The 18,800-nt window shown below is 40.8% G+C and overlaps 1 protein-coding gene across 3 annotated transcripts in view; it reads left to right on the top strand.

Moving 5' to 3' along the window:
- Nucleotides 1-18,800, top strand: part of DAPK2 (death associated protein kinase 2) — a 558,977-nt gene that overhangs the window by 461,891 nt on the left and 78,286 nt on the right. For all 3 annotated transcript variants that reach the window (XM_078685202.1, XM_078685200.1, XM_078685201.1), the window contains exons 5-6: nt 6,559-6,688; nt 12,179-12,227. In XM_078685202.1, the coding sequence (XP_078541328.1) occupies nt 6,559-6,688; nt 12,179-12,227 (179 nt within the window). The remainder of the gene's footprint in view (nt 1-6,558; nt 6,689-12,178; nt 12,228-18,800) is intronic.

Below are 18,800 nucleotides of genomic sequence, written 5' to 3'. Positions count from 1 at the left end.
AATATCGTTTAGAAAAGTACCGACCATTGCGTGGAGAACCTCTATTATTAACTCCAGGGGAATGACAGTTTTGTAGACAATATTTGGGACAATAAAATTACGTCAGACAGTATTCAAACAATGGTATTTTTGTGCTGCACCTGAAGACTGTGCTGATGAAGGCTAGAATGTGAGTAATGAAGATTGGCAGCTTGCTCTGCAGGAATGAGGAACAGAACCCTTGATGTCTACCCCGGATCTTTACATTGGCCCTGTAAACTGGCAAGTGAGCTGTACCAACATTGAAGAATGCCCATGGTTTAATCCGGGTGCAGGCAGACACGGTTCAACATACACCCATATCAGGGATATACAGACAAACAATGATTTGTGTGTCACTAGCAGTCGTACCACCAGACGCAGCAGAACCAGATGTAGAGCTTTCTGTCCAGAGGCATGACCTGTTCGCGAGTGAGCAGTAAAGGCCGTTGCACCACAGGGAGGCAGGTCATAGTCCTGTTGTCCCAGAAAATTGAAGATATTTGACCTTGCTCGTAGGTTCCGAAGAGCAGGTCAGTCTATCCTCAACCTTCAAAGTTCACGGTATTTCTGATGTAATTGGAAATTGTCCAAGAGATCTAGTCAGTAATGTACCCTATTTTCCACTGCAAAAGTGCCAATTCCTTTACATTTTCATTATGACCAGCAAAAAAGACGAACCACCCTCAAGTTTAGGACCAGCGAGTGATCTATTTCATTGTCTTTGCAAGTCATCGGCCTCCATTTTGGTCTTGGCCATGTGGCATATTTCCAGGTCATAAAGTGCTATTTCTGACCCGTCGTATATTTTTTTAATGAGGATAGTTCTAAGTTTTTAGATTTATTTTCATTTTGATTGTTGAATGATAGATAATGTTTGCTGTTCAGTGTTTGCATGACTGCCATATAGCGTAGGTTGTGATTTGTGAAACATAAAACTAATAAATATAGATCTCGCGGGCATTCTCATATTGGAATGTGACCCTGGGCTTTACATGTACAATTAGCCATGACTTGAGCCTACAAACGTTTGCGACATTAAATATTGATATATTATTGCCAGTTGAGTTACCTATTGTGGGCCTGATTCCAAAGCTATTTATATCTACAAACCTATGTCCAAAATGGTTTCACTTACACATGTCAGGTGTCCACAAAACAAAATATGGCAGATGTTAATGGTTTTATTTCTGCATAATTGAACACCTACCATTAAGGGGAAAAAATTCAGTCTCATTCTAGTTAATAAATAGCGGTGCAAATTGTTTGAGACGAAAGAAAGGTAAGAGTCATTGGCAGTAACAGCACCAGGCAGGTTCTGGTAAAATAAAACCGTGGGTTTGCCTTGATTGCGATGCCAGCGATATAAATCACACTCATTTATAAAATCCTCTCTTAACTTACTCTCAGGGAAGGACAAACAGTTATAGGGTGATGTATACAGAAAAGCTAACCCCAAGTCTGTAAATGACTATTTAACATAAGCTAACCATGGAATTCTATTTGCTCTGTCAAGTTTGATAATATTATTTAGTATCACTTGATTTAACATAACCGAGTCCCTCTTCCAAATTCCCTGCCAAAGAAAGAGTGGGGCTAATTTGATGGTATCAATAATAATGTCAAACCAAGTTCTTTAAGGCCAATCAGATTTGAGCAGTTCTGAGGGACTGATAGCAGCTTTTTAACAAACTTGTTTTCCACTGTTAGAAACGTCCCCACTGGAATCGTACCCCATATTTCGGCCCCATAGGTGGCTATGGCAACCGATTTTGCAGAGCAAACTTCTGCCAGTGCCCTATAAGGTTTTTTGCCCAAATTAGAAGAAAACTTTCAGATCGCAGCTATACTTCGTTTCAGCTTGTTGGTTCTATTTTCTACCATGGCAGACCAGTTAAGTTTGGAATCAAAAAGGAGACCTAAGTACGTAAAAGACTGTTCGCAAACCAAGGGACCTCCGTCTAAATTAACCCCTCTTGCGCTCCGGTGCTCATGACGAGCTCAGATCGTCATGGTCCGTGGAACGCTGGCATGCTGGGCTGATTCCCCTGCTGTGCTGAGCGTTCCATTAAACGGGCATGGTCGTGACGAGCTGAGCTCGTCATGAGCACCGGAGCGCCGTGGCTCATGACGAGCTGAGCTCGTCATGAGCATGGGGGCGCTGTGCGTGTCCCCCCTCCCCCCAGCACAGCAGGGGAATCCTGCTAGCAGCGAAGGGGTTAAATTAAAAATACTTTTTCCTTTCCGAGCCTGCAGTCATAATAAAAGTTTTGGGTTTATTTACTGACGGACCCAATCTGCCGTATATTTAGAATAAATACCAATCGAACGCTGAAGGGCCAGAGGAGTTCTGGCCAGAAAAACCACATTGTCTGCGTAGAGAAGATCGAGAAGCAATAAGCCACCTGCAGAAGGAACATCCCTACACTGCACTGTCAAAACTTAATTTTGGTTATTGGTATACAGGGAGAAAAGTAAGGGGGCGAGCACACATCCCTGTCTAATCCCCTTTTCGGTTTTAAACAGTTTCATACATTCCCCCTCTTCACAAAACCATATAACCTTTCCTGCCTTTCTATAGATTTCTCTTATAAAAAGGATTACGGAATTGTCCACGCCCATCGACTCCAGGAGCTCCCACAATTTGGAGTGGCGTACGCAGTCGAAGGCCGTGGACAAGTCACACTAATTCTGCCTCACTGGCTCTGCCAATGCTGGGAAGAAGTGGTGAAACGTATTGCTTTCTATGTAGAATGCATATAGAGGAAGAAGATGTAATGTGACAAACCTCATAGTTAAACTTGTTTTTCAAATTTATAAAAGTACATTCTAATGGAAGAACCTCCTGGAAGGTGGAATGAGCCAGCTGATAGCACAAGCTTAGAGAGTAAAACTCCTCTGGGTCCAGCAAAGCCAAATGCCCAATCTATGCATATTTTAAAGAATTGGTAAAACTATGTCACCCAGACACCTGTGCCATCAAACCAGACCTAATGACAGAAGTTTACCTTTCACAGATAGGTCACTATTACGAACAAATTAGAGTAGTCATGGAGTAATATTTGTTGTATTTTTCATTCATGGATACACTATTTAGAGATTTATTTACAGTATGAATGGAGCTGTAATATCTGGTGAAATGTGTGGAGAGTGGTTTTTAGTGCATTTAATGCTATTTTTACTTTTACAGGAAAGTACTGCATTCTGTATCTATTAGTCTGAGAGCTCAAGCTTAAAGTTGGTGCTAATTTTACCCCAATAGTTGTAGAAAAACTGACTGACACTATGCTTGCTCATTTCCCTCAAACGTTTGGGGCTCTCATGATTACAAGTTGTGGTAAGGCTGTTACTGAATCGTGGAACAACAGGAAAAAATCCAACATTCTGCAAGTGACTCACACCATATGCTAGATTACCAACAGTGATCACCTCACATCAGGTACTGTTGACAGCAGTGATGTAAAAATGCTTTATAATAGCCATAGCTGTACTGCCCCTAGCAACTAGTTAATAATATTAGTTATAAGTCTCTCCATCACTATTTGATTTTTATCAATACAATATCAGCTTTAAATATATTTTGGAAAATCAACCATTTTTCCCCAAACATCAATTTATGAAGTCTGAAAATATACACATTTTCGTCTTGAAATACACGCTTTTTAATTTTGGTATACATACATTAATATAACAAATGAAAAGCTTCTAATTTTGTTCACTGGGCTGCACACAGGAGTTTAGCTACTAGCAGCTCACAAACTACTCATTGGAGAAACCTGCTGTAGAATGTATTCCATCAGAGTCTTGAAAGTGCTTCCACTGATGCCCTAAAACTTTCTTCTTACACTCGTTAAATCACTCGGATTATTACAGATTGCTCAGCACTACTCAGGGCCTCATAATAACGTTCCCAATCACCTCCCGAGAGTTACTGATACCAGAGGGAGTTGATAACTACAGGAAGGTGGTTGGCGATAGAAATAAAAGGGATCATCCAGTGGGGCTCTGAGAGTTCCCTTAAAATTGAGGAATTACCAGAGGAAATCAGGAATTTGGTTCCTGATATTTCCTTAGGCTTCACCGACTTTCAGCAGACAGAGTCCCTGAGTGAGCGTTATGGATTTGTAAGGAGTTTGTGGGGTTCAGGGAAGAGTTGCCGGAGTAGTAAGGAGTTTTTATGGTTCATGGAAGGCTAGCGTTAAGATGTAGTAAAGAGTTTTTATGGTTTAGGAATGAGTAGCATGAAAGGGTTGTTCGAGTTTTTTAGGCTTCAGGAAAGGGTAGCATTTAGGGGTATTAAAGGTTTATAGGGTTCAGAGAAGTGTAGCTTTAAGAGGTTTTTAGGATTCAAGGAAGGTAGCATTAACAGGTTATAAGGAAATACTAGTGATAAGCATTTGTAAGGGGTTTTAGGGTTTAAGGAAGAAAATGGAAGCTATAAGAGATAGCAAGGGGATATTTAAGGTCCAGGAAAGAGAAATGTCAATTTATAGTATATTAAATACATTTAATGTAACATATGAAAATATTACATTTGAAATAAATTAAATACAATGTAAGTATTGCAATTAATACAAATTAATTAATAACTAACAACATTATAATTAAATTACATTTTTGGTATTTAAATATATAAATTGACCTGCAAAGTAAAGGCACCATATATGTAAAAAGAAAATGGAAAAAAAAGGAATGTAAAGGTACTCCCAATGTACTTATCTTGATGTAATACTCCCTTGTGTAAACGTTGATGAAGTAATAACTGACAAGACCGTGGGCAGGAATGCTTTGAGAGGAATACGCAAACAAGAGCAAAAGACCTTTAAAAAAAGCCTCTACATGCACGTCTCTCATGCGCATAATTCTTCAAACTATCAATTAGAAAGAAAAAATACCATTCTCTAAAGTGGTTCCATGTTGAGGTATCTCTGAAGATGGCGATGGAAACGTTGGGGGGGCTGGTAATTCAATAAAGCAACACATTCCTCCTGACTCCCCTCCTCAGCATTGCTGCTGCCAAAGAAGAACAAACATGCAATTATCTAATTATCTAGGAGACATATAGCATCTTAGTGACATGTGTGTGACCTGAAGGTCAGGCTTCATCATAACACAATAACTTTACTAGATAAAGAGCCCTGGCTCACGCAGCTTGATTAACAAATGATCACAGATGCTTGGAGACTAGGATCTCTTCCTGTGGAAGCACAGAACTGTGGCCAAATCAAAAGCAGTACTCGGGTGAGCCAACATCTGGGAGGAGCCACAGTGCCGCTCTGTAGCACTCCTGAAAACTCTATTTTTTATCAGATCGTGCCTGACTATAGCTGCCCCTTTAAGCCAGAATCAGACCCTAAAGCTCTCCGCAATATTGTGTTCCATTGCGGCAGTTAAGGTATGCATGACTTTAAGTTTATAGTAGGAGCTTAATTCATCATTCTTTTTGAGATGTCTTCTGCTGTGTGGGTGGAAAGGGTGGTATGGACAATCGAGGAGACAAGAGTGTCCCTTGCTTTATAAGGTGTGTGTGACACAGAGAGAAGAAAGCGTACATCCTGGCATGTTTACTAGTAACAGGTGTACCAAAGGACTTTAAAGACCACAACACGTGATCAGGAAGTATAACCCCTTTGAAAAACCACGCCATCTGACTCAAAAGCACCCACATTCCAATTAGCTTGCGGCAGAGTCAGCCATGTTTTATGTTAACAATGCGCCTCACTCTTGATGTAATTTGAGTACCTCTTGTGAGGAAGAGTCGAGGACCGACGTCTCTAACAGTAGCTATCCGTAGGCCTTAACACATCATTGCATATCAGCAATCTACAGGATTGAGCTTGGGGCAGTTTTTACTTGCATGTGTGTCTTATCTGTAATGGATATTAGAAGAATTACAGCCATGCAGTCAGCCAGTAACTCAACACCGCTTCACTCAGTAATTCTGTGATGTCAGCTTCATTAGCACCATGTCCCACTTGTGGGGTTTGTGGAAGGAATTGTATGAGAGGACGTTTGCTTGCCTGTAATGCAAGTTTCCTTTGTGGATCTTTTAAATCTACTTATTATGACATCAGTCCCCTATCCAGCTGGACTCCTGTACTCTTTGTCCACTACCTCTAAGCAGTTATTACAAACTGTGATGTAGTTAGTGTCTCTGGAGTAAAGGAGGTTTATCCTTGGTGTAGTTTTCTGTAGTTCAATTTGTATATGTGTGTTCTCCTGAAAACATATTACAGATGGGATACAAAAAATAATGTATTTAGAACTTTCGAAAAGATGCTGTTGCTATCACTTGTAGGTGTTAAATTATTTAAACATTAGAAGAAAAATTGTGAGTTTCCCAAAGGCTAAAATTTAGATTGGCAATAACAGAGTCGATATACAAAGTGGCATTGGTACCTCATATCTTCCACATGAATAATACTCCGCTGTATTTTTGTGTTGTAATATATGTGAATAGTTGAATCCATGTCAATATATTGAACTGAGAATGTAAATAGCAAAGTTTTATATTTTTATTATATATCTTTTTTCTTTCAGCCAGAAAATATTATGCTGTTGGACAAGAATATTCCAATACCGCACATAAAACTCATTGATTTTGGTTTGGCACATAAAATAGAAGATGGGGTTGAATTTAAAAATATTTTTGGAACGCCGGAATTCGTGGGTGAGTTTCATGTGATCAAATGTCGTTTTCGCCATGGGACATGCATTAAATGAGCCTTAATAATTTAGCTTTTACACCTTCAAAGTCCTTGGTCAGGCTGCACAAAACGTAGACCACCTCCTGGATTGTTTGCACAGGCCGCAGCACCCATATATATCAGGTAATTCCACGATTTAAAGGCGCAGCCTCTTCTATTTATATATATATATATATATATATATATATATATATATATATATATATATATATATATATATATATATATATATATATATATATTCTCTTACTCTCTCTTCCGCTTCCTCCCTCCTGGTGTGCCGCTTTCCTTTGTTCCCTTCAGAATTGTATTATTTTTGTATATTTGACAAGTGCTGCCACCATCACAGCGAAGCATCTAAGTGGCAATACGTTGAGAAATATTGCACTGCAAAATGGTTTCAGCACGTTTCGTCTACTGAGAGACTTCTTCAGAGCTTTCGTTTATTACCTTTTGACGGGAATGAGGAGCGGTTATCAGGCTGCTAAGGAAGTGTGAAATAATCAAGCACTTACCTGTTCGGGGATAGGAATACCACAAGATGGGATGCAACACTTTTTACCATACTGCCAAGCCCTGAAGAAGTCTCTCAGTCGACGAAACGCGTTGGCTATGCTTTTTGGAACTGTGGAGTAAATCCGTTGATGAAAAAAAAATAAAGTACGAACCACATTTGAAAATACAAACAACAGGGGTTGGACAATTCATCATTGTGCCAATAATTTGTGGACTTTAACATGATATAGTAATATGTATGCATAAGAGTGCTGAAACCATTTTGCAGTGCAATTTGTTGTGGGACTTTGTTCCATATTATGGGGAGTATAGAGGGAAGTACTCCCTGGTTTCGTGCACCTTTTTTTGTTACTTTAGGGCACAATTCAATCTGTTGGGTGCTGTTCTAAGTAGCCCCTGCCCTCTTTGTATGTGTTTTGACATTGAGAAATATATATATATATTTAAAAACACTCCATACAACGGACATGGTCTTAGGTGCCGTTTGCACAGAGTATTTTCTGTAACATTATAAAAATAAAAATGCTAAAAAAGATATATGTATATCAAGAACTATTCAAGAAAAAATCTTTGTATTTTGTATTTACAAATATGCAAAAAATAATATCTCAAAATGCCTCAAAGAAGACAATCTCTTACATAAACTCAGTTATTAATTTAATACTAATGCAGAACCAGTCACAAACCGTAAATGTAACTCCTATGCTAACCCTTCCATGAACCAAAGCCCAGGCCCTAACCCTAATACATTTAACTCTAATCATAAACCTAACCATAACGTCTTCTTGTTCAGTCTTTTTCATTGATTTTTAAAGAGTGTAAATAATTTAAACATAATTCCAGCTTGTAACTTTGCCTTTCTCAAACTCGGACCATAATCACAGCCCCTAAGCCTAACATATCTCTAACTCCCACCATCATTTACCCTTACCTTAATTATATATTTATATATACTTCACACAAACCCTGATATCGTTTTGGTGAATTACTGAAATTGTTCATCATTAATCGATTTTCTTCATTTTTATTCAAAATAAATAGAAATCTTACTTTTTCATTTTTTCTCATTTCATTTTTTAGTCTAAAGAGTTTCTTCCTAGTAGCCCCTGCATTGTTCCTTGGTGTCCTCTTTAATATTATGGGTCGAGACGCGAGTCATGAATGACACTTGCGGATTAACTAATTGCTAACCAATCAAGAAAGGTCATTAGGTCTCGCCGGGGGCGTGGGAAGCGTAATATTAATTCCAGTTTGGTACAATACAACTCTTTGTCCATGTCCAAGCTCTCTGGGCCAAACAAATGAAATTGCCAGCTCTGTTGTTTGCACGCTGGGTGTTCCAAGAAATCACATGGCTTTGGCCTTCTAGGTGTCTTTGAGTGACTGAAAGGGAATCCTTTCCAGCACCTGCACTCAAGAAGGCGTGGACAGCTGGGAGGGCCTTTCAGACCTTTCTGATAACCTATCTCTTGTTTCGTGAACTAATAAATACACGTGACCCTCTTCACAAACGTAAATTCAATGGGAAACGTATGTTTGCAGCTGAAACTTCATCAGTACACCTACCAGTTCACAGACGGGTTCCAGACACACACAAATGCATTTACTACTGCGGATTGTTCCGCAAGAGTAAATCCCACACAAGTGGTGGGAAGTGGGCATTTCAAGGCCTGGTTTGCCTGGTAACTTTGTGAATACCCACAAGGTGGACATTTCTGAACATTCACGAATTGCAAGCTAATCTTTCCGCGCTCTGGAAATGGGCGTAATGTGCAGTCCAGAATATGAAGGGAGGTGAATCCCTTCCTCCCAAATTTGATGGGGTCTAGGGAACGCTCAAATGAATAAATAAATAACTAAAAGGTATGCATTTGTACAACGACCCCTTCCTGTTATGCAGTTTTGCACCCTATGGCCTTAATTAAAGTTGCACATTACTGGGGCGATTTTACTACATGGTAAAATAGCACGCGATGTTACCGTTTTGATGTAGTAAAATTACCCCAGTGCAATGCAGTTATGAGTCAAACCAGGTGGAAAAGGAAATTACTGCATTTCTGGCAAGCAAACCACAAGCTATTCCATGCAGTGTACCTCATACATTTACCAACTGCTCTGAATAAATTCTCCCCCTGCACTGTCGCTTTTTTTTTCTCCATGAATCATGATCTTGGTTATTCACCGAACAGTCTTTAACCACTTATGGAGAAATATTTAACACCACTTAGAAACTGGTACTTAAAGATGATTCCAATTAAAAACAATGGAGACTAGGCCATTGAAGTGCTCAAGAACAATTTGTTCTGTGCAAATTAAGGGTGGCTCAGCCCAGATGCAATAAAAGTCTGATATCCCGGGGATAGGAATTTAACAGCTGCAATAATCGCCTTTTCCAAGTTCACCCCTGCAAAACTGGGCATGAGACGCCAATTCGGGTGCATCACAATTTTGCATGCCCAAGTACTTTCTATTCACTTTTATTGTGGGTGTGCCGAATCTCGGCATTCCGGTATGTGCATTAATAGGATTTAAACCATGTAATGGAATTTTATGGGCGGCTGGTGATGAGAGCCTTAGTGAGTCCTATCCCAAAGGTATTTGCGACCATGAATGTATAATTGTCTCTGAAAACACCTAATTTACGCCTGCCAGAAATTCACAAAAGTTGTCCTGGCTAGTGTAAATGCATTTACTACTGGAGATTACACAGTCAATAATGTTGAGAGATTCTCAGTAGTAAATTCTGCACAAGGAGTGCTAAATGGGCATGAGAAAACATGACTGCTTTGTAAGTGTGTGAACACCCACAAATATGTCTGTTTGTAGGCAATCACAAACGCTGATCCGACCCCTTACCGCTCTGGAAATAGTTATAAAGTTACTTTTGTTATAGGCTGGAGTTACCGCCCCTTCCATGATGGAAAGAGGGAAAGATCTCCTCTACGTTTTACGGGGTTGTAGGTAAAGGGCTTTTTTCAATGAGGAAAAATGTTTTCTCCACTGTGAAAAAAAATGTGCATTTGTACAGACGTCCCCTTCCACCTGTGCGTAATTCTACAAAGTTTAAGATTCCACACAGTGGGAACAGGAACAAGGGGAATATGTCTTATGATATTCCCAGAAGTGCACCTTGAAACATGCGCCTGGCGCAACTTTCCAGGCACACCTCAAGAAATGTTTGTGAGTTGAGAAAACCCAAAGAAGTATGTTCAGGTATCGGTACTTTACTTTTTATCAGGAATCGGGCTCACAGTTTTGACACATGGCAATGCAATGATTTGATGGTGCATGACAATCGTGTTAGTGTCTTTTGCGTGATGTTCAGTCTTAATATAGTGTTTTATGACATCAGCTTTTCTAGCAATACCCTATAGATTAAAACAGCTTCCTCATCACACCTACCCAAACCCTACTGATGCCCCTTTTGCCTTCCTGAGCCACTTCTTGGTTCTATTTATGTTTTTTTTGTTGTTTTTTTTAATCTTTTTATTAAATTATAAAACACACATACAAACCAATAAAAATCTCAGGGAAGCCAAAACATTACAATACTGTGGTACAAGGGAAAGGTTCAGGAGTATATGTTCCACATTAAAATCTCAGGGGTCACTGGTGTCGGGTACATCTTCATCAGGGCTGGGCTCCGGGGGGACACAAATATCGCCCCTATACTGTTCCATGATCCCCACATCTTCCCACACTTACGAGGGCACCCTCTGGCCACATATACCGACTTCTCAAAACTATTTATGTTTTTTAAAATTACCTGATCAAGCAATATCCAACCGTGGTCCCCCATAGCTGGATCTTTACCACATTTCCAATTCATATGGAAGAAAATTGCATATATTTAGTGGTGGCTGGCACACATAAGACCGATGGGGCGGAGTGGGGGGGTTAAAAGACTTCAGGACAGGTCAAATTAAATAAAACAATCAATAAAACCACAAAATCGATGCGGTGAGTGCAAGGTAAGTGGTTTTTATTCATTTAATTTGACCTGTCCCATTATTAAAATTATTATTATTATTACAGCTTATAGAGCGTACAGCTACCTCCAATGGAAGTGTCCCAGCTCTAGTAGTGCAATAGACCTATGGAGAGAACTCAAGGAGACAGAGTACTCTAAGGAAGACCGAAGAGCCATTTTTGTAAAGCCTTCTTAAACATGGATTCTGATTTGGTCCATCGACTCCCCCTTACCCGCCTCACCGCTCTTACCTGTGCCGGCCGCCACTGCATATATTTAATTTAAACTGACCTACTTTGAATTATAGTTATTCTTTAATTCTGGAATCAGCCTGGGACTTACGGGCCAACATTGGGCTCCCCTTTCCTAACATTTTGTACCCATCCTTAAATTCTGGAATCAGCCTGGGACTTACGGGCCAACACTGGGCACCTCTTTCCTAACCTTTTGTACTTACCCTTTAATTATTTAACCGGTCTGGGGCTTGTTGATCGACTTTGGACATCCCCGTCCTAACGGTGGAAGGCCTTTCCCTCAAACGACCTTTAAAACTCTTCATCACTGACTGTACTCAGAGTTATCTCCTTGTTCTCAATTGCCTCCCTGCTCTCTTTCTTCCTCCTTAGATTCTTGCCAAGTGTTGTTCAGATCTAAATGCCATTCACTTGTGCAAAGGCAAGCATTCTCCTTTGTGAATATGTAAATAGGCTTAGCGAACGGGCTTTATAAAAAGAAATAAAAGAAATAGAACTGGTCTCCATGTTGTACCTATGTGTTAAAAGAAGGATCTCTGGTTGTTCCCAGTAAAGAACACTCTGCATGGATTTGTAAAAGGGTGGGGGATTTGAAAGTATACTTATATATTAAACAAATGAGCTTAAAGCAATGCTGTTTTGAAGTTGTGTGCAGCAATGATGCTTTAACAGACTGAGTTCTGTTTCTCATGTATCACCCATTTTTCCTTCAGCTCCAGAGATTATAAACTACGAGCCGCTTGGACTGCCTGCAGATTTGTGGTAACTGTCGCTGTTTATCGTTTTGTTGCCTGTTTTCAATCTGGTTCCTCATATTGATGGGTTCATGTATCATTAAGGGCAAACACATTTTTATCATCTCTACAATATTTTTTACCAGGGAAATCAGCACTGTTATCTTGTGAACATGTTCTTGTATTGCAGTAGGATAAAAATACTGCGTGTTAAAAACTGGGCCCTTCCGTAGTGGTATGGCAGTGCTTGTAGGACCATGAACAATGTTAGTTGAAGCCCTGATGAATGTAACTGGTCATGGCTGGACCGTTTTCCAAAGTCCCACTGTTTCAGATCCATTCCTCTAGTACATTCATTCACTGAAGAAACCTAGCAACTGAGTGACCTATACTGTGTGTCGGGACGCTCTGTGGGGGCGGGGGTGACCTGCAAGAGAGCGGCACTGGTCAGCACCACCGAACCATGATCCCTTTCCTGCTTATGAATATTCATCGATACTCTAATGTACATGAAAAGGAGGTCCACTTGTAATGCCCTTGAGCTTGCACTGGAAGGCGGCATGCATGCATAATTTACCGTTACTCCATTTTGACGCACACTTGGACACATTAAATAATTTCTCTTGGCATGTTTTTAAAAGCACATCACAGGCACAGTCAGACTTTCATGCCTCTCCTTGTAAATGTAAATGTAAATGTATTTGAGCTTGTAAAGCGCACTGCTACCCGTCCGTAGGTTTCCTGGCACTGTATAACTCTGGGGAACCTGTCCTGGCTTTCCCTGTTCGATGGTCCCTGCTGGGAGTCCCCAAGGTGGAGCTAGGCATCCCCGGAATTGATGGGGCCGTTGTGGAGATTAGGCAAGCTAATGCCCAGAGTTGCCGAGTGGAACCCCTGATTAGAGTAAGCACCGAAGCGAGAATTATCGAGTCCACTGACCCAAGTCCACGACCCTGCCGCATTGGGAATTGAACCCTGGTCCGGGCCGACTTCTGCTCCCGGGTCTGCCGCCTCTAACCAGTGAGCCACACTACTCCACAGTTTAGTTTCTCCACAAAGGCTTTCCTGTTCAGTAGGGCAGGAGGACTTCATCTCTGGCCCCCATGTCTGAGAACCACAGACTGATGTGACTCCATGTTGATGGTTGCGGTGTCCCTCCAGGATTGTCCCTGATCAATCGAGACCTCGGCTAAGAATCAATTAAACACATTCAAGGAAGCGACAATTTGCAGTAACACAGGAAGGCATCAGGTTATTCCTTATGTTCGTTGCGTCCAACTCAAAATGTTCTTCTTTTCCCCTTTCTATCAGATGTTATGTTATGTTATTGGTCACTTGTAGAGCTCACATTCACCATGAGGTATCTTGGCACAGATGCCTGCTACATTTTAAAGAAAGTCGATGTGTTACCTTTTTAATTATGCATCTCTGTATTCTTTGTTATTCAGTGCAATCAGGTTTCTGGTTAGCGTAGGGAACTGGTTTCTCCAATGCACTTTGCTGTTCTCTATTGCCAAATTAAATCCATTAGTACATGTGTGTGCATTTCACAGTATCATAGTCATACAATCATAGTTAAAAAACAGTACTACTTATTATATTCTTTGGTTTTTGTTCAGCGTCAATTTCCGTGAACTTCCTGAATGCTTGAATTCTACAAAATCATCGAGGAAAGACTTTTAACACTAAGTAAAGCAACTTTTAATGTTGATCTCAGAATGGAGTAGATTGTTGATGTGTATTAAATCTCAATACAGATACTATTTAGAATCAGAAAATATCATTAATACACCTTTCTATCAACATCCAAGTAACCCAGTGAACTAAGTTCTTCAGACAGATGCTTTGCTATATTAGTGTTTATATAGCAGCCATGGGCAGCTCAGACGACATTTCTAGTGTGGTCATCTCTAGCAAGAGGTAGGCCTGCTGCTATATTGTGGGTATCTCCACAAGAGGTAGCCTTATTGCTCTGGTGTGGTCATCTCTAGCAAGTGGTAGCCTTGCTGTTCTAGTGTGGTTAACTTTAGCAAGATGTGGCCTTGTTGCTCTATGGTGGAAATATCTTGTAAGTAGCTTAGCTGTCTTGTTGCTCCGGAAACAAATGGTGATTTTGTTGTTCTAGTGTGGAAATCTATATCAAGTGGTGGCCTTTGCTGCTAGTTTCTGTGCTCTTTCAGCATCCATTAACAGACAGAAGCCTGCATGTAGAGCCACACCTTGCTGTATCTTTGCTCCTGCTGGAACGTAAGCAAGAGATGCCGCAGGGGCCCCCAGCTAGACTGCAGGAAGCTTCAAAAATTGAAAAACAAAGACTGGAGTCTCCACTCATCCCGCCGAGCTGTCAAATTAATCTTTATTTAATTGCTTCCTTGTCATGGTCATAATGTATTCAGTCATACCGCAAATGCCCATAGCTTCCCCACCTTTGTTGAAGTTGGAGTGATACAGTGGAAACATAAAGCATTAGTCGTTGCAATTTTATACTTATGATATAAGTGGTTTAATGAAAGCACTGACTTGTTTTTCAGATTAGAGCTAGTTGTCCTGACTAACATATTTATGTATTTGCAGAAAATGATCTTTCAGTATGTATGATTTTTTTGTAAATCGAAAGAAGATAGTCATGGAAATAATGTACATTTTGGGAGGAATTCATTGTTTGCGTATGAGACTTCAAAATTTTTGTATCACAACAGAACTATCAAAAAAACACGTAGATGTTGGAATTTTTGTGATGTTTTAGATGCCAAAAAATTATGGATTTCAGTAACACTAAGAATAATTTGTCATTTCAATAACCGTATGACATCTCCTTTATATCCACAAACCTAGAATCATTTATTGCATGGCTGATCTGTTGGAATCAGATTTGTAGTGTAGGAGGGGTCGAAAAACGATTTTCCTGTTTAACAGGGTCTGTGCGCAGAGCTGAAACACATCTAGGTTTATGCTTCCGAAACCTGTGCACCCCTAGCCCTGAAAAACATTATCTTACTAGTTCTAAAGGAGGTGTGAGATTTCTTGCTAATTACAATGGTCTGGTTGATGTTCCCAAACTATGCATTTGTATCCATAAATGCACATCTCTTAAGTAAGATGCTGCAAATGTTGGTCAAAAGAACTGGTGCTTCAGTGTGATCCAGCCTTCACGCATAGGTGTGTGCCTCCATTGCACCATGAACCCGCTGGCAATATAATGGCACTGCATAGGGTTTGGAGACAACAGAAAGACATGTCAGTGTGGTTCCCAGTCAGAAGGGCAAGAAGACCTAGATGCCACCATCTTGGCGTCAGGCCAAGTCATGAAACTTCCACAGCCTCAAGTACCACTAACTAGGAGGCCATGAAATTACTTTGAGTTGCTTTTGATATCTCTACTACTGTTTGTATTAGGACTATTGGGAAAGGACAGTGAACTACAATCCACCACTTCTGAGTGAATGATTCAAACATCATGGAAATTGCAATCTCTTCAATGACATAGTAGTACTGAGTGGTTGTTTATCTCTACATCCTGTTTTCCATTTTTCTCTGTGACAACCATAATTGTGTAGCCTTTTGGTGACCTCCTGAGGGGCAGGATATGTATTTTCACATAGTGCGCACAAAAAAATGTTTTCTTTATGTGCATGGCTAACAACTCATCCCTTTTTATCTGCCCGGGTGTCTGAAAGAGCCAGAGAACTGTGTGTCAGAAAGCACAATCAACACAATGAAAATCAAAGTTAGTTACACTCAAGACAGTATCAGCCTCCGTTTGATGAATTCCATTGAACGCTCTGTTGTTGCCAAACGTGGTCCGCACTATATAAATAACTATTACTATTTACTATTCATGGTGATTGAATGGAATTTATCTGTTTTTAAAGCTACACAAAATATTTAGAATTTAGTTAGCACCTTATACAAACACATTTTACTCTTGGACACTCTTTTCTTCAGTACACTTTTTCAGTACATTTGAATAAACTCTTCACTCGGACAGTAACCCGTAATTCTGATTAGCGTTTGCTCCCATGGGCAAAATTGGTGGTGGTTGACATATACATGTATGTAGGCATACTTTTATAGCGCAACTGTCACCCAGAGGGCATCCTGGCGCTTTGACCACAGACATTCTTACAGATGACAATTACACTGCCTTAGGAAAAAGGTAGGTTTTAAGATCCTTTCTAAAAGATGAGAGGTCCTCCTTGCACCTTAGGACAGGGGTAGGGAGTTCCAGAGCTTGGCGGCCGCGAAGCTGAATGAACGGCCGCCCATCCTCACCCTTTTTATCTTAGGAACAATCACCAAGAAGGCCGAGGAGGATCTCAAAAGTCTGGCAGCAGAGTACCAGGAAAAAAGACCTCGCAACACCACTGGACCCAACCCGTGCAAGGCTCTAAAGACCAAGCAAGCTGATTTAAAACAGATCCGTTTTTGCACCGGAAGCCAGTGTAGGTCCGAAAGGGCAAGAGAGGACGAAGCATGCCATGGCCGCGAGAGCGCCAGTTTAGCCGCCATATTCTGTACCCGCTGTAGCTTCATAATTAGGGCACTGGGAGCTCCCAGAAGCAGTGCGTTACAGTAGTCTAACCTACTGAGAATGATACTACGCACTGCTTCTGTCCTCGCTGAGTGAGGGAGAAGCGGAAGAATCTTCCGCAGCATGCGTAACAGCAGCATGCAGGTCGCCGTGGTTTTATTAACGAAGGCGTCCAGCTGGAGACCAGGCCCGAGCAGGACACCTAGGTTACGGACTGAGTCCGCCGCTGAGACAGTGCCTAAGGTAGAAGAAGGCCAGAGTCCCTCTGGCAGAGGGTGAGGTATACGATCTGCCGAACAGCAGAGAACTTCAGTTTTTGCCCCGTTAAACTGTAACGAGTTCTGACGCAGCCAACCCGCAGCTGCCGACATGCATTGGTGAAAGGATTCCAAGGGGACCGCATCCCTGCCCTCGATGGAAAAAATAAGCTGAGTGTCATCGGCATAATTGATGACAGACATGCCGAATGACTTAATCAGACTTATTAGAGGGCGAAGGTATAAATTGAAAAGGATCGGACTGATTGCCGAACCCTGCGGCACTCCCTGTTTTACCTCTCTTACCAACGAACGAAACGGCGGCATAGCCACAGATTGCCGCCTGTTACAGAGGTATGATGCCAGCCAGTCCAAGGCTAAGCCTTTTACCCCAGACTCCTGGAGCCTACCCAATAGGACCGCGTGGTCAACCGTGTCGAACGCGGCCGACATGTCAAGCAACACCAGAAACGCTGCTTCTCCCATGTCGACACGCGACATCTAAAGAGGTGATAAAATAAGATTTTGTTGATTAATTAATCAGCAGTATACCATTTGCCACAAACTTGTATGGAAATTATATTTTAGACCTTCTGTCTCAAGCAACATTCTGGCATTATGATGTTATGGAGGACTGGAAGTTCTGAATAACCTATAGATTGATAAAGCGCTGCGCCCCAGTGGAATCCCAGCTCGAATCTCGGTCCCGCACATTGTCAAGCCTCTCCCGATGCTCTGGCAGAAAGTCTTTGATCGAGGCTCTACCCCACTCTCTTGCCAAAGGTACTAAAAATGTGCTGATTTGTAAACCAGCTTAGGATCCTTCCAACTCGGACCAATCTACTTTTTGAAAATTTATAGTCAATTATATTTCAAAGCTTCAGATTCTTCCCTCCAAAAGGATTCTCTCCCATCATATTCACACAGATCACTGAGATGCTTGTCAAAGCGACAGTTAGGGAAGAATATCTCAGAGTTCCTGGCTTAGATTGAGACTTCTTGTTCTTTCTTCTTCTGAAAGCTACTGATTGATCGATAGAAAAGCTTTTCATTTGGTCCAGTAGGATTAGTTATCGAGTGTAATGATGCACAATTTCTCTTTGACATTTGTTTACAAAGTCAAACTTTAGTATCACCAGCCTATTGTGGCTGTTATAGGTAATTTGAAAACAGCATAAGTTCTTCTTTATAGGTAATGGACAACAGTATTAGTTCTTGTTTAAAATAATCTTGATATAGCGGTGTCCTCTCTCCCTGCTGCTGTTTGTGAAATGTATTGAGCACTTAGCAGCTCCCAGTAGGTCAATCGTGGAATAAAGGGATTGCGGGGAGGATCTTCTCAGGAGAAGCTAAAGCTTTATATTGACGATTTATTGATTCTGGCCCCCTTTGGAACATTTACTAGGTATAAATAAGATCAACACAACCAAAACAGAAGTTGTGATGGGGCATATCCTTGCAGAATCAACAAGCAGAACTATAAGTTAGGGGAAATTCCTAAGAGTTACATTTCTGGATATCCTTGAAGATATCTTTGGTGTGAATTATGTTAATAAATGGGCTGAAATAAACAACTTTTTGGATCACAACTGGTTATTTCCGTTCTTTGATTGGCATAGTTGATTATATTTATGTATGTTATGTTTATTTATACAGCTCTTATACAATCTCTCCTAGGATCTGTTGGCATGACCTAAGGGAAATGTTGCCAACCACATTATAGACAGAACAGATTCCATGCGCTCCTTAACCTCATATGAGAATAGTCAGGTTTTCAACCTTTTCTTGAATCTGAGTAGTGTAGGTTCAGATC

Source organism: Lissotriton helveticus, chromosome 3_2 (assembly GCF_964261635.1).
Source record: "Lissotriton helveticus chromosome 3_2, aLisHel1.1, whole genome shotgun sequence".
NCBI classification, from domain to species: Eukaryota; Metazoa; Chordata; class Amphibia; order Caudata; family Salamandridae; genus Lissotriton; species Lissotriton helveticus.
The sequence above is the reverse complement of the archived record's forward strand: the minus strand, read 5'-3'. Positions and strand labels throughout refer to the sequence as shown.